The sequence below is a fragment of the Protopterus annectens genome, chromosome 1.part0 (assembly GCF_019279795.1).
Source record: "Protopterus annectens isolate FY-2018-M chromosome 1.part0, PAN1.0, whole genome shotgun sequence".
Classification (NCBI taxonomy): Eukaryota; Metazoa; Chordata; order Ceratodontiformes; family Protopteridae; genus Protopterus; species Protopterus annectens.
In genome coordinates, this window is record NC_056725.1 from 1,144,633,407 (window position 1) to 1,144,657,608 (window position 24,202).

Below are 24,202 nucleotides of genomic sequence, written 5' to 3' on the forward strand. Positions count from 1 at the left end.
CATCAATTAAAGAGACTCTGATTAACCTGAAATAAAGTACAGCTATACAAGTAGGATTTTCCTGACAGTTACTCAGTTGCCTGCTACAGCAAAAGTCATGGTTCACAGAGAGCTTACAAAGCATCTAGGGGATCTCATTGTTGAAAAGTGTCAGTCAGGAGAAATTTCCACAGCATTGGATATACCATGCAACACAGTGAAGACAGTCATCAAAAAATGGAGAAAATTTTGGACAACAGTGACACTGCTAAGAACTGGACGTCCCTCCAAAATTGATGAAAAGACAAGATGAAAACTGGTCAGGGAGGCTGCCAAGATACCTACAGCAACACTGAAGGAGCTGCAGGAATTTCTGGCAAGTACTGGTTGTGTACTACATGTGACAACAATCTCCCGTATTCTCCACATGTCGACTATGGGGTAGGGTTGCAAAATGAAGCCTTTTCTTACACATAAAAACATCCAGGCCCGGCTTAAATTTGCAAAACAATACATCAAGTGTAAGTGTCCCAAAAGCATGTGGGAACATCTTGGCCACAATTCCAAAAGGTACGTTTGGCACAAAAACAACACTTCTCATCACCAAAAGAACACCATCCCCACGGTGAAGCATGGTGGTGGCAGTATCATGCTTTGGGTTGCTTTTTTCAGCTGGAACTAGGACTTTAGTCAAGGTAGAGGGAAGTATGAACAGTTCCAAATACCAGTCACGTTTGGCCTAAAATCTTCAGGCGTCTGCTACAAAGCTGAAGATGAAGAGGAATTTCACCTTTCAGCACGACAATGACCCCAAGCATACATCCAAAACCACAAAAGAATGGCTTCACCAGAAGAAAATTAAAGTTTTGGAATGGCCCAGCCAGAGCCCATACCTAAATCCAAGAGAAAATCTGTGGGGTGACCTGAAGAGGGCTGTGCACATGAGATGCCCTCGCAACCTGACAGATTTGGAATGCTTTTGCAAGGAAGAGTGGGCAAATATTGGCAAATCAAGATATGCCATGCTGATAGACTCCTACCCAAGAAGACTGAATGCTCTAATTAAATGAAAAGGTGCTTTAACAAAGTATTAGTTTACGGGTGTGCACATTTATGCAACCAGCTTATTTGTACGTTTTTTATTTTTTATATTTTTTTCCCTTAACAGATTTGTTTTTCAACTGAATTGTACAGGTTATAGGTCATATTAAAGGTGGGAAAAGTTTTGAAATGATTTATTGTGGTCTCATTTTTTATATCACAAAAAATGGCATTTTAACAGGGGTGTGTACACTTTTTATATCCAGTGTATATGGAGATACATAAATATAAAGATATATAAAGTTTATGTATATTTTTCACACAGAAAAAAAGTAGACGCATTTATTTGGTTCTGTACACACACACACACACACACACACACACACACACACACACACACACACACACACACACACACACACGTTACCTGTAATGTGTATCCATGTGGGCATGCTACATATTTATCTACAAATATTTGTGTTTGTAAGGTGATCCCAGTCAAGATTCCTAAAGGCCAATGTGTTGTATGTTTTACCAATGGGCTAATGCATCTATGAATATGAAAATACAAATATAAATACATTTTTCTCAGTGATCTACTGCACTACAGTTCCTTAATATTTCCAGAAGCCCCAATAAATAGGTGTGAGAAAATTAAATCTCCAGAATTTTATTACAGTATACTAGATCCACTTTTTTTTTTTTTTTACATTTAAAGATAAGCTTCTTATTTGCTTTAAGCAAAAGCATTTGTGTTACTTACTTTCCCTTTAACAAGATACTGAGTCGATCATCAACAGTTGTTTTGTCTTCTGCTGCATACACCTGTCCTGCTTTGAGTGTCTGTATGTTGCAGAACTGACCACTTAATCTCTGAAATAGTTCTGGTGGTACGTGAAGAGGTTCAAACATTCTTCGGTACACAGGCCTGAGTTCTCGCTCAATCTTAATCTGGGACAGAAAAGGGTGTTTTAGTAATATACACAAAATGCCATATAGACAGTTTACAAATTCTTTCACATATTTGCAGAGAGAAGCAGGTTAACGTATAATAGCTTTACCTGGCATAATTGCTGTAAAAACAGTTAACTATACAAATGGAAAAGTTAGATACAAGTTATACTACATCACTGATAACTTAATAAATAAATGAAATATTACATGATCAGCTATTACAGGCTCCACTGATGCAAAAGGGAGAAGGTATAAAAACACATTTGCTGAAAAACTTTTGGCAGTGCAAAGAATTTGATTTTTCATATTTTCCTTTATCGATAAGCTCTTCTACTGAACATTAGGCAGTTGCCTGTCTAGTTGCCCCGTCTTGACATATTTATTGCTACACACATGGGACAATAATCATTGCACTATAAGTCCCGGGGCTTTATGTAGCCTGCTTGCTTCCCCACAGCCTAGTCGGAGTACTCAGGGGCCCAAACATATGCCTTAGCAATACATATCACTGGACTCCTCTACTTCTGTTAATAACATTGACCCAACCAATTTTCGCTCTAATGAAAAATCCTCTGATGCCCACCATGAGATGTTACACTTCACTTGCAGGCTCTACACCCCTCCCCAGCAAATACAATGAGCTAGCAAATTAAAATATTCAGTCCTAGCCCTAGCCTGCTTTCTGTTCTTCCCCTAAGTAAAGAATGAACTACTACTCACTAAACTACTTGGAAATTAAAGTTGTGCTCACAATACTCTGGTTTCCTTTATTATTTAAAGTTATTGCCTTTTGTTTGTCTAGAAATGTGGAAATATTAACTTACTCTGCTTATCATAAAAAAGCAAAAGTGCATTAAATGTCATTCATCTTACATTAGTTTTAGTAAAGGGCATACTTCATGAGCACAGAATCCTGTTTTTGCTCCATATTTGAAAGCTGTTCATGTTTTTAAAAAATGAACATAATTATCTGTCATGTCTGCTCACTTAAAAATTGAAAATTAAAAGATACAGTGAAACTGAAACGGCGCATCCTGTAGATAGATGTTTTTTCTACAACATTCAACAGTTAAGATGCTGCTGACAATCCACAACAGCTATGGTAGAAGAGAAACAACTCATAGCAAGGAGTACCGACTCTGATAGTACATTTTCACCTCTCTGGGTAATTTTCACAGACTGTTGGTAAATCCACCCTTACTGTTGTTGGATGTTGACTGCTAGGATTCTACATCTGACATATTTAAGAAACACATGCCTTTCTGATTTTAAATAAGTCTGCAGAATAGAACTTTCTTGCAGAGTTTGTGAGGTAAAGCTGGAGTGAGGAGGTTCACCAGATACAATTTTGGTACCACCGTCCAAGACCATGTTAGCAGAGGTGCATATGCATTGGCTTTACTTGGAATGATTAAAGAATATCCCACTCATTTTCTGGTTGTTTATTCATAACCACAATTCAGTGCTGTAGACTTAACAACTTTTAGAAACCCCAGGAGGGGAAGACTCATGATCTGAAGAGAATATAAGGCCTTAGGTATCCTGCAGTACAAGTCTGAGATTTCATACACATATTTTCTGAATTTGTCTTGGGTCTGGTAAAAGCACGAAGACTAACTTTTAAACCCATCTGTTTGGCTATTTAGAACTTCTTTCTGTGCATTTTTTTTGGCTTCCATCACCCACCATACTACCCCTGCTTGTTTCTCTACTGGTTCATTAATTCCCTTTGATCCCTAATGTTGGAGAACATGGAACATGGTGAGGTGTGAGGTAGGGAACACAGCCAGGTAAGGAGAATTTGAATGTTCCTATAGTGCAATGCCAGCTATGCCAAGCAGCACAGTGTGAGCATACTTTTCCAAAGAATTGAAGAGTTCAGAAGCAGTGCATGCTTCCCCGGGCTGACTCCTGAGTTCCTGTCTGTATGAAGCTTACTTCTGGTCCTTCACCCAAAGGGTGCTTCCGTCAAAAGACAGGACCAACTCCCTGAGCCCTGGATGCGCAACTCAAGTCAGATGCTTACTCCCATCTCTCCCTAACCAGGGTCTCACATGCTCATGATACTAACCAATCTTGGAACATTTGGGATACAGTTATGCTTCCATCCCTCTTTATCACAGAGACAAATTAAATGCATCTTTCTGCATAGGTAACTAGAGATTTCTACCACTAAAACAAATTCCATTTAGGCAGTCAAACAGCTTAGTTAGCATGCTATTTTAAAAGCTGCTGTGCTAATTCAGGATTTATCCTCTTTTGACCTGAGCATTTCATGTTAACAATTTCATCTCCAAGATCAAACCTAGCCAATCAGAAGTAAATACCACAATAACTCACATACCCAATTAATTATTTTTTGTATTTTGTAATAAACACAAAACATCTACACAGATACATCCACCTACACATAACACACAAAACAAACTAAAACTACAATAATAATCTATAAATATACGTGAATATGAATTTATTTGTATGTGTACATATTAAATACGTGTGTGTTTTTATGTGTGAGTATTTTAAATCTCTCTCTCTCTCTATATATATATATGTGTGTGTGTGTGTGTGTGTGTGTGTACATATACACATGTACAAACACAAATATATATATATATATATATATATATATATATATATATATACACACACACACACACACATATCAACATTTTATATGCATAGGTGTACTTGATTCTAATGAAAACACCATAGTCAACTGCAAAAATATTGACCACATATGGCTGAAAATATCGAAGTTGACACCGCACTATACATGAACCAAGAAACAGCCTTCGCACGTGCAATTCCAAACTTAAAAAAAAAACAAAGTATAACATTGTTTGTTGCAGGGGGCAAGCCCCCCCATATTCCCACACCTCCTGCTAATTAGAAATACTAATTGTGAGATTGCACAATCCCTGGGAATAGGGAGTATTCCCCTACCTATGGATTGTGAATACTGCACATCTGTCGACGAACTGCAGTTGATTAAGCAGATGTTGACCGTATCCACACTCGATATTTTCACTAACACCCATATATAAGAACACATTATCATTAATTAACATGTAGAAACACTGCTGCACATTACTTGAATTTATGCATGTCAAAACCTAAAAAGGTAAAACAAAAAAAAAGGTGGTCAAAAGAAAACCAGTTGAAAAAAGAAAGCAATTTCCTTTTTTGATCAGTCAACTGAAAACAAACAAACAAACAAAAAAAAAAAGTCCAGCCACCCAGACATAATTTGTATGCATAAATAGTGGTACTGTTAGGGAAAGGATTTTTGGTAAGGTAATTACTTCTCGACCTTTTGGCTAAGATCAAGTGTGTAATTTGTATGGATGAGCTTGTGAGCAGCAGCAGCAGGGTTAGGGTGAGTAAGAATAAACGGGGCTTCTACAGATATGGCTAATATACATCCTGATAAATTTAGTGCCAACTTCAAACGGGAAATTATCATTGAAGTTGCACAAATTCCTGAGTCCCTTCTACCCTCACAAAGAATACTACTGAATATGTTCTAACTGCTTTCTTTAAAGCTAACAATGCCATCACTACGAGCCCTTGGTTATTCAAACACTGAAAAATAAATCCTCTCTGAATCCCTCTTAAAAATTACTCAGCTGAAGCACAGTCACAGGGTATGCTCCTTAGGTGTAAGAAAATGGCTATAACTATGTCACTCCATAAAGGAGGCCACACATCAGATCATGGGAACAGATTCATTAGCCTAACAAGACTAATTTGTAAAACCATGGAATGCATTGCATCTGATTTCATAAGCTCCGATATAAAAACATTATTGCACTTCTCCCATGGTTTTGTCAAAGGGAGCTCATGTCTACTTAATTTATTAAACTTCTTTGAGAACATCACTGAAGCTGTAGATGGGGGCCATATGGTTCATACAGCATACATGGATCTGGCCAAGGTTTTTGACATTATTCCCAATATTCAAACTGTAAATAAGCTTAAAGGCCTTAATGTAGACTCTTACGATGCAAGACGGATAGCAAACTAACTTAAAGATAAAACACACATAGTCAAGAGTAGCAGGTGCGGTCTCAGAAGCAAAAAAGTTACTAGAAGCATTCCTCACGGCCCTTGTGTTCTGCACCTATTTACTGGCTCCCCCAACTGCTAACCAGGATGTATGTCAGTCTGTCACTGACTGCACAGTAATTTCATTTACTCAGTATCTGATACTCTGTTACTAAAGCAAGGACTAAACTAAACAGGTCAGCAGTGTATTTAGAAGTTTAATACAAAGAAGTATAGCTATCATCTTTGGTAAACAAATCTTAAGAGCAGCTTACAGTATAGATAGCACCCCACTCCAGACTGAAAATGGTTGTCAGAGATCTTGGGACCTTCACAGGCAATTCTCTATCCTTTGAACACCACATACCAACAGTACTCATATAATCCTTTTGTGTAACCCAATTAATAACTAATGGTATCTCATCCAGATCAAATAGTATGTCATCCAAATCAAAAGACGTCATCACTTCTTTACACTCTACCCTGCTCAAGCTAATTGTAGAATATGATGCCCTTTTTAGTATTCATTTATCAAAACACATTATACAGCTGGAAATATCTCAGAGGTTCCTAACGACAAAGATCATTGGACTAAAAACCCTCAGCTACTAAGAGAGGCTTGAAGTTTTTTTCCCTCCACCCTGCATCTTACAGACTCATATGGTGATTTATGTCTAGCATTCTTTGCGGTTAAGTATGCGTCATCCTTGATCATCTCCTGCACTTCCACAATACAAATGGCTTCACAAACACTCAAACTAAAGCTTGAATTTCCATCAACAAATAAATAAGACATGCTAGAGGGACACATTCTTTACTCAGTACATCCCCCATCTCTGGAACAGACTTCCATTACATACAAAGCAGAGTAATATCTTCAGTTCTATTAAGTCAAACCCTTATGACTGAATGGGCAGTCCATAAATTCACACCAAGTCTGACATGTTTTGCCATCCAGGAGGCAGAAAGTATCTTATCAGCATGGGTACTGGCAAGGTAATTATGGTTCATGGACTGACTCTACCTTGTAAACATTATGAATGATAAAAGCACTAGGACTGGTTAGTGTCAAGCAGCAGTTACTTGACACCTTTGGTACTCTCCAAAGCTCGAAATGTCCTCCTTGGGCTCCCGTAATAAACCTCTCCATTTTCTTCAGACTGCATTTATGATAAGGGAAGACATACAACAACTCAAAGATAGCCTCATGGCCATTTCTACAGTGTTCCTGCAGGAAAGAATTTGTAAAGGGAAAGTGGGTGGGTTTCTTTTAGGTAGATAGGTGTGGATCATAAACAGCTAATGTTATGGTAAGTTCATCCACTTCAACACAGAGACAAGAGTCCCCAGCGTTAACCTCTTTAGTGGGATCAAGATGGAATACAATGAAGACTGGTAGCCCTTAAGGTAGCCTTATATCTGCAAAAATAAGCAGTGAAGCCCAAGTTGAAGCCACAAAGACCTTATGAACTAACACATTTTTGAAAAAAGTTAAAATATTATTTTCTTTTCTCTTTCTTTCTTGCTGCGATAGTGATCTGACTTAAAAAGGATTCATTTCAGCCACAGCCAAGGTGTTAAAGCAAACAGCAGTCCAAAACAATATAGGGTAAAGTACAAAGGCAGTACATAAACTTGCAAATAAAGGAAAGTACATTAACCAGGTTTAGCATCAGTCAAGCAAAACATAGTTAAAGTAATATAAACAAATACACATTGAATATTACAATGACCAAGCCTTCTCTGCATTAGAATTTAAAACAAGTTAATGAAAAAAATACAGGTAGAGTGAATATTACAATGGCCAAGCCTTCTCTGCATTAGAATTTAAAACAAGTTAATGAAGAAAATACAGGTAGAGTGAATCAGTTAACAGGAAGGGTTGAGTTGAGGACAGTAGGAAGTTAGAGGGCAGAAGGCAGACAGAGACATGGTACAGGGAGAAGGTAAGCTGCAGCTGAATGTGCTTTAGGTCTGTTTGGTCAAGTCTTGTTGTACTTCTCATGACAAAAAAGAACAGTCTGACAGCTACCTGCTCAGAGTGACCTTGGATAATTTCTGTCCTAGTCTGCTGTATGCGAAGGAGAAGAACAGATGTTCATCTTTTCTGACATCTTTTATTCTATCCAAACTGAAGTGTAATTATAGAAGAACATTCAGACAATGAAACATATTCTTTCCTGGAAGGGAAGAATACAAGAAGACTGGCTGACTGATTGGTTAAGATTAACTTCAGTTACTACCTTTGGTGTAAAGGCAGGGCCTTTGCACAAGAATATCCTATCTTTATGGAAAACAGCATACACGGGTTTAGAAGGCAAGGCTTGAATTTCAGTAATTCTGCTTATTGAGGCAATTTCCATAAGGAAAAGGGTATTCCAAGGTAAGTACTTATGAGCAGGAGCACGCTAAAAAGGTGGTAGTGTCAAATTTGCAAACAAAACATGCAAGTCCAGTGAAAGAACAGATTTCCTGAGAGGGGTCTAAGCATGTCATTTCCTCTCAGAAATGCTTTATAAACTTCATTCCTTACTGAAGTTAGAAATGGCTACTAAATGTAATTACATTGAAGAGTCACTGGAGTGTTGATCAAAGACATTAGCTAAAAACTGCAGAAGTGCAACTGGTGCTGAAAAAGGATCTAGATATTGATTGGTTACCCATAAGGAATATTTCGTCCACTTACTGCTGTGCACAGGCGACCTGAAAGCCACTGATGGGTGAGAGTGCTAAGGGAGTTTGTGCCTGTGGAGGGAATTAAGGAAAAGAAGCTGCTGAATTTAAAACTGGTCATGCATGCAAAATGGTTGTAGCAAGATCTTCTCTAATGACAGAAGATGGCATTTCCCACTGACTGATTGACTGAGGGATGACCTGTGAGGCATCAATAAACACTGAATAAGCTTGTCAACTACAGGACTTGCCTGGCTAATGATCTGCAATGTTGACAGAAAGTGATGAGTTGATAAAGCCCATTCCTACAGCTGCAGAGACTCTCAACAGTGGAAGTATAATGGGTACCACCCTACTTGCTGATGTACCAAACCACACCCACATTATCAGAGTGGATGGTAATCTCACACTGAGGGAGAAGGACTGAAAGAGCCTGCAGCATTAGAATAATTACCTTCATCTCCAGGGCACTGAAGGGCAATGATTCTTCTTGTTGGAACTAGGTCCCATGGATCAACTACTATAAACAACTCCCACTACCCTAGGGCAAACACATCTGTGGTGACAGACTGGATGAGGGAGGTACAAAGGGGCAGCCCTGAAAAAGACTGTCTTGGTGAAGCCACCACTGACAGCAGTGATAGCAAATATTTAAGACCCAAATGACTCCACTGGACTCTATTTGAGGATCCTTATATGATAAGCCATAAGGAGAGGTCAAGAAGATTGCTGCTGCCATTAGAGTTAGAACCTTGACGCATAGCACCTGAGAGAAGACAAAAGTAAAAAAACACTTGACTGAAGACTTAAGATTCATTCTGGAGGAACACTGGCTATACAGGTCCTTGTGTAAATGTGGGGTCTATATTAGAACATCAAAGTTTAAAAACTTCAAATGTTCTAATATGACCCCTATTCAGCGAAAGCTGAAAACATCGAACATATAGAACAGCGAATTTTTTCCTATGGAAAAAAATTGCTGTTCCAAAACACATACACACAACACAAGCACACCAAACAAACAGCGATCCACACACATACACCTAAAATCTTACACCTAACCCTACACTAAACTATACACACACCACTATCTATCCACTTACTTTAACCCAAACCCTAACCCTAGGGTCCATCACTATCGCACACTCACCTCACCCGTGCCCTAACCCTTACTCACCTACCACGCCCTAACCCTCACGTCCAGACCATCACACACTTACCTGACCCGCGCCCTAACCCTAACTCACCTAACCCGCCCTAACCCTCAAGTCCACACAATCGCACACATACCTAACCCGCACCCTTACCCTAACTAACCTAACCCACACTCAATCGCACACTTACCTGAACCCGACCTGTAACTTTCCACCACAGAGCTAAAAATACCGTAACAGAAATGGACAAGCGAATTATTTCCCTAGGAAAAAATTTGGTTTTCTGTTGCTTCGATATTTTCAGCTTTCGCTGAATAGGGGTCGATATTAGAACATTCGAAGTTTTGAAACTTCGATGTTCTAATATAGACCCGTCCACGTGGAACCCAATGAAAGTCTATGCTGGTGACATTTTCAGCTGGGACTTTGCAGTGTTCACTGAAATTCTCAAGGCTCTAACAGGTGAAGTAAGCCATCCCTTGCTCAAACCACTGACTCCCTTGTTGTAGCTGGTAACAGCCAGCCAGCCATCCAGACAAGGGAAAACATGTACTCCCTTTGGCATGGGCTACTGCAGCTCCCATGCATTTGCTAAACACCCTGGGGTCTTTGCTAAGGCCAAATGGGATGACTTGGAACTGGTAGAGACTGGCTTCAACCTTGAAGTACATAAATCTCCTGGATGCTTTAGATAAATACACTGGAGATCTAGACAGCACATCAACTTCCCTTTTGTAAATATGGAGGGATCAACTGCATCATTACCACTTAGAATTGTGTTTCTTAACTACAGCTTCAGGCCATTTCGATATAACTGAGAACCAAAAAAGAAACGTGAATAATCTCCAGAACCTTTCTAGTCTGATGGGACCTCCTGGAAGGTTGTTTTTGTTAAGAAGTTTGCTACCTGTAGTTTGATCACATTCTTTTGAAGCAGTGGACACATGAAAGGGGTAGGAAGACAAGTCAAGGAAGAGATACAAAGGTACTCCTGTAAACTCTGTATACAATCTCCCTGACTCATCTATTTTTTATAGTGGCTTGCCACTCAGAAAGGTGCAGACAGATTCAATTCTTGACTGCTTTCAAAACAGAACACTTGGGTAAGGCTTCAGGAATTCTGCTGTTAAACTGGGGTAGAGGGTAGATGTTCTGCGTATGCTTCGAGAACATTAACAGATCACTTCTGGTTCTAGGGAGGTGTCTAGAAATATTCACAACTATGTTGGTTTCTGACAAAATACTGCTCAAATGGTAGCTGCTATTTTTTTCCTCAACCATAAGTTCTGGGCATTCCTCTATTTACAAGAAAAAGTTCTCTGAAGAGTGAACTTTATTCCAACAGCTGTGAGTATGCTTACTGACTCTTTTCCTTATTAGAGGGTTTGGACAAATGTATATATCTAACTGAGACCATTGCAATAGAAGACTGGTCCTGACCAGCCCATACTGTGGATATATTCTCCAATGATGAGCCTCCATTTGGGCCAATGCTTAGACCACAGGGGTGAAGTCCTTCATATAAATTCTTTGTAGCCTCACCATCATCCAGCCTTCTTTTCTCATTTCTTGGTTTAGAAATCAAAGATTCTAATGGTTATGAACTTTACAAATCAATTTGTTACATCTTTGCTGTAAATTCCTTGACCCATACTTGTCACAACTATCAAAAGTAACCCCAAGATGTTCCACCAAAGGCACATCTTACAAACAACATGCATGCCTTGAGGGAGGAATTGTGTCCACACTCACTGTACGTATAGAACTCCAAGGACTTTTCATTGTCCAAAGTCATAAACACAAAATAAATCAGAACAAATAACTTTAAATACCCACATATGCATATCAAAAGTACTAGTAAAATACTGCAGTACTTCACAGAAGCAAGTAACATATATGATACAGTTTTATAAGTGCAATAGCATTGGTGCTCTTGCATATAAATTCCTATTATGTGCGTATTACACAATATAGCGAGTTAATACATGTATCCATGTGGTTTTCAGAGTAACATACTCTATGCTTCCTGAAGTATCTTAGCCATTTCCTCCTTGTTCTACAGAAAATACTACCTGGTCACAGATTCAGCATAAAATAATGCACCACAAAATAGTGTTATCACTGCTACAGCATTCCTTGTTTTTATCAGTCTCTGCCTTGAGTAATTAAACTGCAAATGATGTAAATACATTCACAGAACAACTTGACAAAGCATAAAAATCTGTATCATACGTGTTACTTGCTTCTGTGAAGTATTGCATATTGTTGAATGAACTGAATAACAATATGTTCTGGCAACCAAAAGAATTCAGTCCCTTCGATGCTACTGGATAGCTACAGGACAAGAAAATTGTAGATTGGATATTTGAAGGCATAAATATGATTGGCTATAACAAGAAGCAGGATTTATGCTGTATGCAAATCATTAACTTTGCTGCTATTGGATAGTTCTGCCACTAGGATACCAGACATTTGATACCTTGAGATACAATAATGATTGGCTCACAGCAAGACACAGGAGATATGCTGTATGCAAATTAATGAGTTTTCATTGGTTATGACTATGTGTCTGGAACACTGACTGGTTTATTCTGTTGGTTTACCCTGTCGTTAAATTCAAAGTGAGCACAGCTAAGACATATGATCTGATGAAGGCTAGTAAGCCGAAAGCGCTTATCAGGGAATTTTACTGTGCTGCTGTTTTTGTTGTTTTTACTGAAGATTAAAGTTTGTTTTTAACATTATTACAGCTGCGGTGGAACCGAGGATTTTTTCCTACTACATTTCTTTTAAATCTAGGGTTGCCAGCCAGGCATCCTTGGCTAGCATAGAAAGAAGCTGTTGAAGAGTTAGCATTTTGAATTTTGGAACCACCAGAAAGGTGTTGAGGATAGACAGGTCCAGGACAGGACAACAGGAGTTTTCTTTTCTGGGAACCAGGAACAGACGTGAATAAAAGCCTTGCCCCCTTTGTTCTGCTGGGATAGGCTGAATAGCCTTGATGCTGAGGAGAGAGAGCACTTGTTTTTCGGCCTCCACCCACTGGTTTGGGGGGAGGTCTGGCCATCCACTTGGGGGTGGGAGAGAGTGGAAGTGGAATCTGTATCCTAGGGAAACTATGTTTAAAACCCATTTGTCTTGGGTAATGAATTCCTAGTTTCTTGCATGCAGGGCGAGCTTTCCTCCTAAAGGTGCAAGTAGTTCAGCTAGGCTTGGAAGAGTTAAGGATAAGTCATTGTGCATTTTTTCCATAGGGGGGTGGCTTACTACTCCCTGTTTTGGGAGTGGGAGCCCCCCACTGCTTAGATCTCTGCATAGTCTGACACTGAAGTCTTGGTGAAGGACCAGTTCTTTGAAGGCCAATGCCTACTAAATCTAGGCGGCTGTACTTGTAAGAAATCTTTAACAGTTTGTATAGATTTAGCTTTTTCCTCCATTCTTTTAAGGACTTCTTCTGCTTTGTTGCCAAAAAGGCGCTCTTGGTTTAAGGGTGCATCCAGTAATTTAGCTTTAACATGATCTGGCAAGTTTTGTTCCTTAAGCCAAGCATGCCTTCTAAGTACAGACCCAGTGACAGCAGCCCTGCAAGATGCTTCTAAAGCATCAAAACCACATTGCAAAGTATGTTTACCAACTTGGTCAGCAGAATGCATTAACTCTTGTAAATCTTTGTGTTCAGCACAGTCAGGAATCAACATAATTTTCTGTTTAAGTAGTCCCATAATATGCTGCTGATACTTTTAACATATGAAACTGGAAATTTAAAGCCCTAATGGCCAGAGTAGCAGAGGTGTATACCTTCTTACATCATCTGTCTGAAGCCCTAGAATCCCTGTCAGAAGGGGTAGGATTTTTAGCAGTAGTAGCCTTAATGCTTTTAGGTCCTTGGGAAATGGCCTCTGGATCCACAGTAGGATTCTTGAAGAGGAATTTGTGAGAGTCAGGTACTCTATAGTACCTGTCAGGTTTCCTGGGAGCTGGGGGCAAAGTGTCTGGGGTAAGGCTGGATTCCAAGAAAACATCATCTACAATCTCCAGAACAGGAGGGATAGCTAGAGGCCTGTGCTGAGGCAGGTTTAAGAATTCTCTAAGTCTCTTTTTGGACTGAGAATAGTCCTGTCTTTCAAAGTGGAAATGTTCCCTAAGGGTATGCAAGGTTTCACCAAAAGAGAAATCTTCTGGAGGGGAAGCAGAGGGAATGGACTTCTCGGCATCAGAATCCTCATACGTAGATAAGGGGTAAATCCTGGTAGTCAGAAAGAATAGAGATATCAGATTCCCGATCAGAAGAATCAGAAGGAAAATCAGTTCTAGGTCTCAGAGGGGGAAAGATGACTTCCCCTAATTGAGGTAATAAGGTCTTCAGCCATTCTAATAATTTGTTTTTGCGGCATGTGAGCCTGAGAATGCGCTTTGGTCATCGGTTTTCTAGGCGTAGTGCGTCCTTTAGGCATGAGGAATTCTGTATTTTTAGCTTGAAACGAAGTCGTCTGTGTGATATGAAAATCTGTAGGCCTGAATACACCCTCAGAAGCTGGTGTCTGCACAGCGGATCCAGACATATCCAAGGTAGAGACATCCGCAGGTTCCACAGTCGAAGAAGCATCTTGCGGCATACCAGACTCTGAATGGGTCTAAGCAGAGGCCTGGGAATCTGTAGAAGCGGGTATCAGGGGCTGCAAAAGCACCTCACTGAGTACCGGCAGACTGGTGGCTAGCTTAACAGAAGCGTCGTCTGCAATTTTGGACCTATGCGGTCTACCTCTGTCTTTATCCTTACGTTTTTTCGGAAGATCGGTAGTCAGATGGCTTAATGAAGCCATTTCAGAGTAAGGAGATCGAGAACAAAAGTATTTAGCAACAAAAATAGCCCAACGGCGAATAGTTTGGGCGTTGAACAAGGCACAAAACCGACAGTGAGGGATGTCGTGGTCTGTGCCTAAACAGGTGACGCAGTACGAATGAAAATCTCTATGAGGTATTTGCTTTCCACAGGCAAGACAATTACTAATATTTTCTGACATAGGTTAGAGCAAGAAAAAAGGATCCCCAACGGGGTACTTATTTTTTTGAAGACTTCAGGTCTGAAACTCGAAAATGAAAATTTCAGGAGTCGGACGACCGGCACCTGCAAACAGCTTCTGCTTCGGGCACCGCACGGCAAGAAAGACAGATGTAATGGCATCGGCTGAATGTTTTATACCCATGATGACCTGACGTCATGGAAGAAGCAACAGCACCTGATGCAGAAATCCCAAGACTCTGGTATTCAGGCCGGCTGAGGGCTACCTGCAGACAGATAACCCAAATGTGATGACTGCAACAGTGAAACACGAAGAACATCTTAAGACAAACATTTTGTCTTAAAATCTCAGGACATTTGCCATTTTTTAGTTTTTTTCACAGGACACAACTGCCCAAAGTGGGACTGTCCCTCGCAAAGAGAGACAGGTGATAATCTCAGCTAAACTAACACTCATAATCTGCTCATGTTTGTAAGATCTGGCCAGAAAGGTCAAATGATATGACTTTAGAAAAAAGTAAAGAAACCTCCAATAAAATGCCTCAAATCATTGGCCAAGTGAGTCTAGGAGTGCATCCCAATGCTGTCTCTAAAGTGTCAAATAAGATCTGGTGATAAGGGAAGGTGTGGTGCATTATGGGGCTGAGGGCTGTCTTAGAACCTGGGAAAGTCTTAAAAGTACAGACTAATTGTTGCCAGGAGCTACCTATCCCTAGTGTTGAAGGGAATGGACTGGACCGTGTACAATTTCTGGTTCTGTTTATGATAAAAAAGAAAAGTTATTTCTCAGAACTGCCGCATCATTATGAAACTTCTAAGCCTCTTTACATATTGGAAGTTGTGACTCTGAAATTTGTCTAGGTGCCTGAGGCAACATTTTCAAATACTGCATACTCTTCATTCAAAGGAAGGTACTATCAGATCTATAGGAATAGAAGTGATAATAATTAACATCAGGTCAAAATACTTATGCCTTAACAAACATAGCACACAGATAGGAATACTTCTTCAATGAACTTTTATTCACAAGTGTTAAAACCACACCTAGTCACATGACTCACATACCCATACCAAACATGTCTAAGATATAAAGCTATACTACTTCACATACCAAGTACATGACAGCCCAGATTTATCACAAGTAAGAAGAAGCCCATCATGTGACAGCCCAGAGTTATCACAAGTAAGAAGAGGCCCATCACGTGACAGCCTAGATTTATCACAAGTAAGAAGAGGCCCATCACGTGACAGCCCAGATTTATCACAAGTAAGAAGAGGCCCATGATGTGACAGCCCAGATTTATCACAAGAAAGAAGAGGCCCATGATGTGACAGCCCAGATTTATCACAAGTAAGAAGAGGCCCATCACGTGACAGCTCAGATTTATCACAAGAGGATGCCCATCTGTTATTATACAACATGCACATTTATACAGCAATTCCACAAACTTAGCTATAGTGCAGTGGGTCACAGGGCTGAGACATGTCAGAAAAGCCTAAAAGAATAAACTTTATTTTATTTAGCAGCACTATGCACCGTTATGTTATAAATTACTATAGCAGCTATTTTTTTGCTTCAGTTCTGCTCCACTCTTCTCAGCAGCATCATGAGAGCCAGAAAATAATGTTTCAGTAGACAATTTACTAGTAAATCCTGTACTAGATCCTGTATCTGTAGACTCTGGGTAAATGAATACTGATTCATGGTCACTCGAATTACATTCTCTGATAGCTCCTTAATGGATCTATGTCTGTCTCATTCACGAGCACCTCTCTTGGAACTTTCAATAACCAACATCAGTTGCAGTCATACAAATGCATATCATCCTAAAGTTCGATCTTGGCTTTTGGTGATGTGCTATTACAGTTGATCTGTGAATTCTAACCTAAATTCTGATCCAGTGCTTCATCACTATCATAAAACTGCTTCTATTTTAACTGTCTTCCCTGCAAATGCTCTGATGCTTGCATTCTGCTTTCTGATACAGAAGATTGCTGGAAGCAGTGAGCTCAGCCTTTTACCCATCTGTAACTATGACAAAGACAGCCCTGCTGAATGCAGTGGAGTACTCCTGTATTTCTGAAATGACATTTAACTTGCTGGATCACATTTCTTTAAGATATTCTTTACAGTTTGAATCATGCATGCAATTTGCTTACTGTACTCTGCATACACTAAACTTGAAGTAACAAGTTTAAATTTCATGCTTTGGAGAAATTTCTAAACCTGTAGGGAATGAACTATGGACCATTAACATTTCATGCCTTAAAAATACTGAGCACATTAATCAGTGAGGCAGCAGTCACATCCTTGAGTCGAATAACTTAATGCATATTTAGAACAGTAATCAACACACAGCGGCAAGTTGCGGTTATTATGCCGAAACAAGTCAATTTCACTTTTAGCAATGGCAGTACTGGTACTTCAGTTCCTCTTTCACAGGTAGGTACTAGGCTATTGGCCCTAGGGCCTATATAAGCCTAGCCAAACGGTACCCTGGCTTTCACCACCCAAGAAAATAATTTTCCTGTGCCCCTGTCGAGCAGAGCCACAGAAGTGATCCTGGGGTGAATTTCCTATCTCCCATCCAATCATCAAGATTTTTCTTGAAGAGTGCTAATGAGGTGCTTTGTTGATACAGATAGTTTGTTCCAGTGTATGGGAAGTCTCTGGGACAGGAATCTATCCCTCCAGCATGTTCTGTTTATTGTGGTGACAAGGTTTAGGTCCCTAGAACGTGTAGGGATTTTGATTTCTTTAAGTGGAGCATGTCCAACAGCTCTGGGTTTGACATAGCTTTGTATGTTAGGCAGAGATCGCCTCTGAGTAGGCGATATGCGACGGAGTAAAGCTGGAGTTTTCAGGTTGTGATTTCCACACATGCTACAAACAATAAAATCCTGCACCATGTGCTCTTATCTGTACTGTCATACTGGGTCAATGGATAATTTCGCTGGATCTAGCCTTGTATTTTAATATTCCTAAATGTGATTCAGGTAGCTTCAGCAACATTTCATTCCTCAGGGTGATGACGTCATCATCTCTAAATGCAGAACAACCCCTCTCTGAATGAACAGCATGGTTTAACTAGCAGCTGAAGTTGCTTCGTACTGTTTGACCATCCTAACAATATGGCTTCACTCAACAACTGGCTTTGCTGCATCTTTTGGTGCGGATTTTGGTTCCTGCAGTCTCATAGCTGCCACTGGTACTTGTGTCATGACCCACAGAACTTCCAGATGCTCTTCTAGCAAATTTTCTTTTCATTCATATATGCAGGCACTACTTAATGTATCATCAATAGGCATCAACTTTCTGGTCTGTACTACATGACATCATATTTCTGAAAATTTAACAACATTCTTTGTAATCTATCTAATGCTTTGTAAAGGTATTTCTTTAAATTTCATGACAGGGTCTGCCATCTGTTCAACCTTTAACATGTTTTCTGTACGCATGATTATGAAATTTCTGATAACCAAAACCTATGGCTAGTATTTCTTTCTCAGTCTGCACCTATCTGTTTTTTTTTTACGCCCGTCAGTGTTCTTGATGCATAGGCAACACATCTAACAGTAGCACTTTTCTTAGGCTTTTTAGGCTTCCCACATACCTGCAATGTAACTGGTAAGGTTATACTGCAATATGTACGTGTGAGGACGGCAGTTACTAGCCTCTTTCATGGTTCACAGTTTCTAGCATGATCCTTGTGGGCAACTCCAGACTTTATTCTGCTCAAGCACTTTTCTTAGGGGTACTGTTCATCTGACAAGTGTGGTATGAACTTAGGTATTGTATCATATCAAATAAACACATTAATGATTTTTTTTTTGTGTAAGAGTTTGCATACTCATTATGACATGGGCTTCTTTAAGATGTATTTATAACCCATCAGCAGTGAAATGATCCATGTATTTCTAATATGCCACTCCAATGCAACATCATCATTTACTGAGTTTCAAACCTTGTATTCCAAGTCTGCATAGCCACCTAATTAATATGTGTCATGCTTTTGTGTTATAGCATCCCAAACTAGAAAATCATCTGTAGTTTTCACAGCACGTTCAAGTGTGTTACTCATATTAACCACAACATATTGAAACACCTCTAGTTCTTATGAAATTCCAAACAATGATCTTAGAAATTTGTAACCAAACAAGACTGCAATAAATAAACACTTAACTCATGCAGTTTCATCTGCAAAAGTACCTAATCAGCATTTAGCCCTGAAAAGAACTTTGCATTAGGAAAATCAGCAAATCCCTAACAGACAACGAAGACTAATGTTCTCTCTGAATCCATTTGAGATTCTGAGGTTCTACACAAAGTCTGACTTTGTCTTGCTTCATGTTTGCCACTCTGTTGTTTCATTCCAAAGGATTTGTCTGATTAACTATCATGCCACACAACTGCATGAAATTAGGCTCGTTTTTTTTTTTTTTTTTTGGAGCAACAGGCAATCTGTGTGCAACTTGTATCCCTAGCAAGATAATACTCTTAAAACATTAGTTTTTTGCTTATAATCTCTGCATTTTATGTTTTTTTCCTATTTTCATTTGGCATGTTTACAACATTCACATTCCTTATGCAGTTTTTTCTTTTCTGTGTGAATTTTGTTTGAAAAGCTGACAATTCTGACTTTTATTCAATTAATTTGCTTCATAGTTTGAATTAGTTTCTTCAGCGGCTCTACCTTAACAGCTACTCAAACACTCTAAGAGCTGTCTCTAATGTTCTCTATGGGTACAGTTCCTTGCTGCTCATTTGCTATCATGTGCCAGTTTGTCTGACATATTATGCAGACATGCAGTCTCATCTACGGATTTTATTTTTCTTATTTTACAGCTTCTAAGCTTCATTTTCTCCATACTCTCATAGCCAGTGTCATGTGTCAATCTCATATATTTTCATATCCTCAGTTACAGATTTTAAGAGTACACCCAACAATCTGCTGGTTCAACTCACATCCGTGGCTTTTTTGCTGTGTCATTTCAGATTCTATTAACAGTCTGACACTTGCATGGTTATTTACTATACTACAGAGCATCTTCCCCCAATTAAGAACAAGGCACACACTTGCCATAATTTACAATCATGCTCCCAATGTCACAACTCACTAAAATACATTGATATTCCTGTGGACCACTTGATTTCTGGTGAAAAACAAATGCATTGCATATGGCAGATTCTTCCCTGGCTCACGCTGTGCATGGAATTCACCTTTCAGTTTCATCAAATTGTTTCTCTCCTCCCCTTTCAGAGAAAAGTTATTAAATGCTTCAACAGATTCTTCAACATGAAAAATCACAACATCCTGGCGATTCTATGTCTTGTCCCTGAGGCCACTTGCGGTGAGATACAGGTCATTGAATTGGATGCAGGAATTTGAATTACTTGATAGGTTCTAAGCAGCCTCTTTATTGGTGGCAGCTCGACAGAGGCCATATTTAACCAAAAACTGAAGAAATTTTTTTCTCCAAAAATTGACAGCTAAGACAGATACATATGCCTCAATGAAAATATATTTGTCTAGTGAAATTGTATCATACAAATGCCAAACTGCTGTGGTGACTTTTTTGGCATAAATTGTGAAATGGAACTTGTAACACATAGTTTTAAGCACACAACCATAGCTCAGTCAAACTGGTGCAAAAAGTAAAAGCAGTTTTCACAGCTGTAGAATACATAGACAGTACAGCAAATTTTATGGCTTAAATGGTAAAAAAAACTATGACATCATTGCAAAACAATAACTATTTTTCTTCTGACACCATGACAGATGTTTCCCACTATTCTGAGACCAGTTTAGGTTGTATCCTTGCTTCTAGCAGCATGTTGGAACTGTAAGAATAGAGGTGCTAATAATTAACACATTGGGCCAAGACAAGCATGCCTTAAGAAACCCTAGATATAGAGGCAGAGAAGCTTAATTCAATCAACTGCTGAGCCCTGTAAACTCACAAGCATCACATCTAACATCATTTGTAATTTTAAAGCTATAGTGCTTCATATACCAAATAACTATCAGGGACTCACAGTTTATACCAAAAAAAAAAAAAAAAAAAAAGATATCACACAGGAGCACAGATCCTAAGGTTATAAAGACATCATATATTTTTTAACGTTTTGTGGCCTCCAAGTGGAATACTTTTTTTTTAACTTTAGAGGCACAAATCTGAATCTTATCGAAGACATAGCAACATGGATTAAGCTTCTGACATAAATGTCAAATAGTGTGACACTTGAGGAGCACAAAGGGCAATACACTGTTATAGTTTCATAACATATGACAATTTAGTGGATACTTTTCCAGCATCTTTGAGAAGCCTCTCCAACTTTTAAAGCATTTATAGATCTTATAAGGAATATTTCTTTTGAAAAGTGCCTTCAAGTGCAAGGGTCCCAAAAGCAAAGACCAGTCACCGCATAGAAACAGTGATGTGGCTAGTGTAGAAGATACGTGAATGCCTACAACAGGGGACAATATGGGAATGGAATTTCTTTAAATGATGCTAGTAATACATCTATTTTAAAACAACTGTTTTTATGTGTTTGAGTGGCAGATGCAAAAGTGATTATTTCAATCATATATTTAAATGTAAATTTAAATGCAGGGGAGAAAGCTTTATTTTCATTAAGTCTATATTTAAATAAAGACAAAAAAGAACTTAAGTATGGTGATTTAAGTGGTTGTGATTCCATCATCGTGTTCTTGTTTTTGTTAGTTCTTGTGAAGGTTGTTTTGTGAAGTAGTAATACACTTAAAATGCCTGGACAGAAGATGACTTCAAACTCAGAATGATAAACTTGTCCCTTTTTAAATTGTCTTGATACTGTTCCACATTCCAGGAATATCTGAAAAGCTACCCGAGTAAACATTTCTAAAGGGATCTGCAACAAGCCAAAAAAAGGACAGTAACATGAGTAACGAGGAAATGAGAAAGATTAAACCGAACTAGAGTAAACACAGGACATGGTCTACAAGAATCTGACTAAATTGCATCTGACTGTGTAAGCACTCACAAAGAACTCGGTACCTGGTTATGTGCCTGATCACAAAAAGCCATGGTGGCATGATTATCTATAAATTTAGTCTGCTACATCTGTCTTAACTGTTACACAACAGAAGCATAGCACCCACCTTCTTCCTCATTATTTTAGTTTTCCTACTGATTTTCTTGTGGCTCTTAAATATTGAGGGGGGATTCATAAAGGCTACCACAAAGTATACACTATGTCTCCACTTAGTACAATCATTCTGACTGACTAGACAGCACAAAAAATGTGTAAGAATGTTCTTGAATATAGAACGTGTACACTTACTATACATTTGGTGTAGGTGTTTATGAATCCAGCCCATGTCTTTTCTCCCATTTAAGGAGTACCCATTCATGCTTTGCTGTAAGCCATTAAGACAGTCTCAGATTCCATTCTGCAATCTGTTGGTCAGAGGTTATGGTTTGTATAAAAGCAAACTTTGTGTTTGAGGATATTCCAGCAGATATCTTGATAGGGAATGGTTTTGATAAGGCAGTACCCTCTGTACATGCAGTTACACATAGTCAGGCTGGGAGACAGGGATGTGGGTCTGGTAGCCTGGGGGAGACCCACACAGACCCCACACTTGAAGTCAGGGCTGGTGATGTAGCTATTTCAGGGAGGAAGCTGCTCTGCAGCAGTGAGCCTGAAGGTAAGGCGCAGCTGCTAAGTACTGATCTTCCCTTGGACAAGGTGACTGCAAGGACAGCGGTGAGTGGTAGTAGCCAGGATGACAGTGAGACACCGCTGTCAGAAGATACACAACTTTCTGTGGAAGGGGAAGTGGGAAGGGTCACAAAGGTAGAGTTGACACAGGCTCAGCTCTCGGACCCTATGTTATGAGGCTTGACGGAGGTAGCTAAGGAGGCACCTGATTCTCAAGGAAAAGGGGAGTCTGTACACTGGAACAAAGGGTTACTGTATACAGAGTGGACCCCTGAGGGACGGCTAGAGGGTGAGATGATACAGCAGTTGGTAGTGCCCAGAGCCTACCATCTGGCAATTCTAGAAATAGCCCATGACATTCCTTTTGCAGGTCACATAGGCATAAAGCATACCATTGACGTATTATGCAGAACTTTTATTGGCCTGGAATTGCATGGGATGTAACAGGGTACTGCAGATCCCGTGAGCAGTACCAAAAATTAGGCAAGGCAGGAGACCAGGTCAAAGCTCCTTTGATGCCTTTGCGTGTGACTAAGGAGCTGTTTTAGAGGGTAGCTATGGATACTGTAGGGCCTCTGAGTACCCCAAGTTCCACAAGGAAGAAATATATCCTAGTGGTAGTAGATTATGCTACTAGATACCCTGAGGTAGTGGTTCTCTCCTTCATCAAGGGCAGACAAGGTGGCAAATGCTTTGTTAGATATTTTCAGCAGGGTAGGTTTCTAGAGAGCAATATTGAACGACTGAGGTGCCAATTTCATGCCAGACCTGCTGGCTTGTCTGTGGGAGCTCTGTGAGGTGAAGCACCTAAAGACCACCCACTACCAACCCCAGACTAATGGTCTTGTGGAAGAGGTTAAACTCTACACTGAAAACCATGCTAAGGGCATTTGCGGACCAGTTTAAGAGAGAGTGGGGCAAATATTTGTCCCATCTGCTGTTTGCATAGAGATAAGTACCCCAGGAATCCAAGGTTTTTCTCCCTTTAAGTTGCTGTTTGGGCACAAGGTGAGGGGGCCCTTGGATTTGATTCATGATGAGTGGGAGGGTGACTGTGAAACCAAGAAAGAGTTTGTTGTGCCATATGTCCTAAACCTCAGGACAAGGCTTAGAGAGCTCAGTTGCTTGGCCAAGGAGAACCTGGCAGGAGCCCAACAGCAGATAAAGGTCTGGTATGACTGGAATGCTCAAGCCCAAGTGTATGCTGTAGGGCAGCAGGTTATGGTGCTCATTCCTGTCAGACACAGTAAGCTGTAGACAGCTTGGGAAGGACCCTTCAAAGTGGTAAGGAAGGTCACTGATGTTATCTGCATGGTAAACTGCTAGGCAGGAGGCAGGGGCACAAACTACACCACATTAACTTGATGAAGCCTTACCATGACAGGGAGGCCCTCGTGCTGTGTATTTGTAGTGGGTGGCATGAGGAGTCTGAGGGGGATCTGGAAACTGAGTTCATCAGTGAGGCTCAGACTGACACCTCAGTGGAAGGGGTATCAATGTCCCAGCAGGTATCCCCTACTCAGGTTTGAGAAATCCAAGCAGTGTTACCGTTTTTTTCTTTTTCTCGTTTATAATAGGTTCAATGTGTCTTTCAGTTTTATTAGTCAAATTATTATATAAATGCTG

At 39.7% G+C, this 24,202-nt stretch overlaps 1 protein-coding gene across 4 annotated transcripts in view; it reads right to left on the reverse strand.

Annotated features, from left to right (window-relative positions):
- The window catches only part of BVES (blood vessel epicardial substance), a 1,268,883-nt gene that overhangs the window by 404,746 nt on the left and 839,935 nt on the right, over window positions 1–24,202 (reverse strand). For all 4 annotated transcript variants that reach the window (XM_044065172.1, XM_044065155.1, XM_044065163.1 and 1 more), the window contains one exon: window positions 1,784–1,971. In XM_044065172.1, coding sequence (XP_043921107.1) covers window positions 1,784–1,971 — 188 coding nt within the window. The remainder of the gene's footprint in view (window positions 1–1,783; window positions 1,972–24,202) is intronic.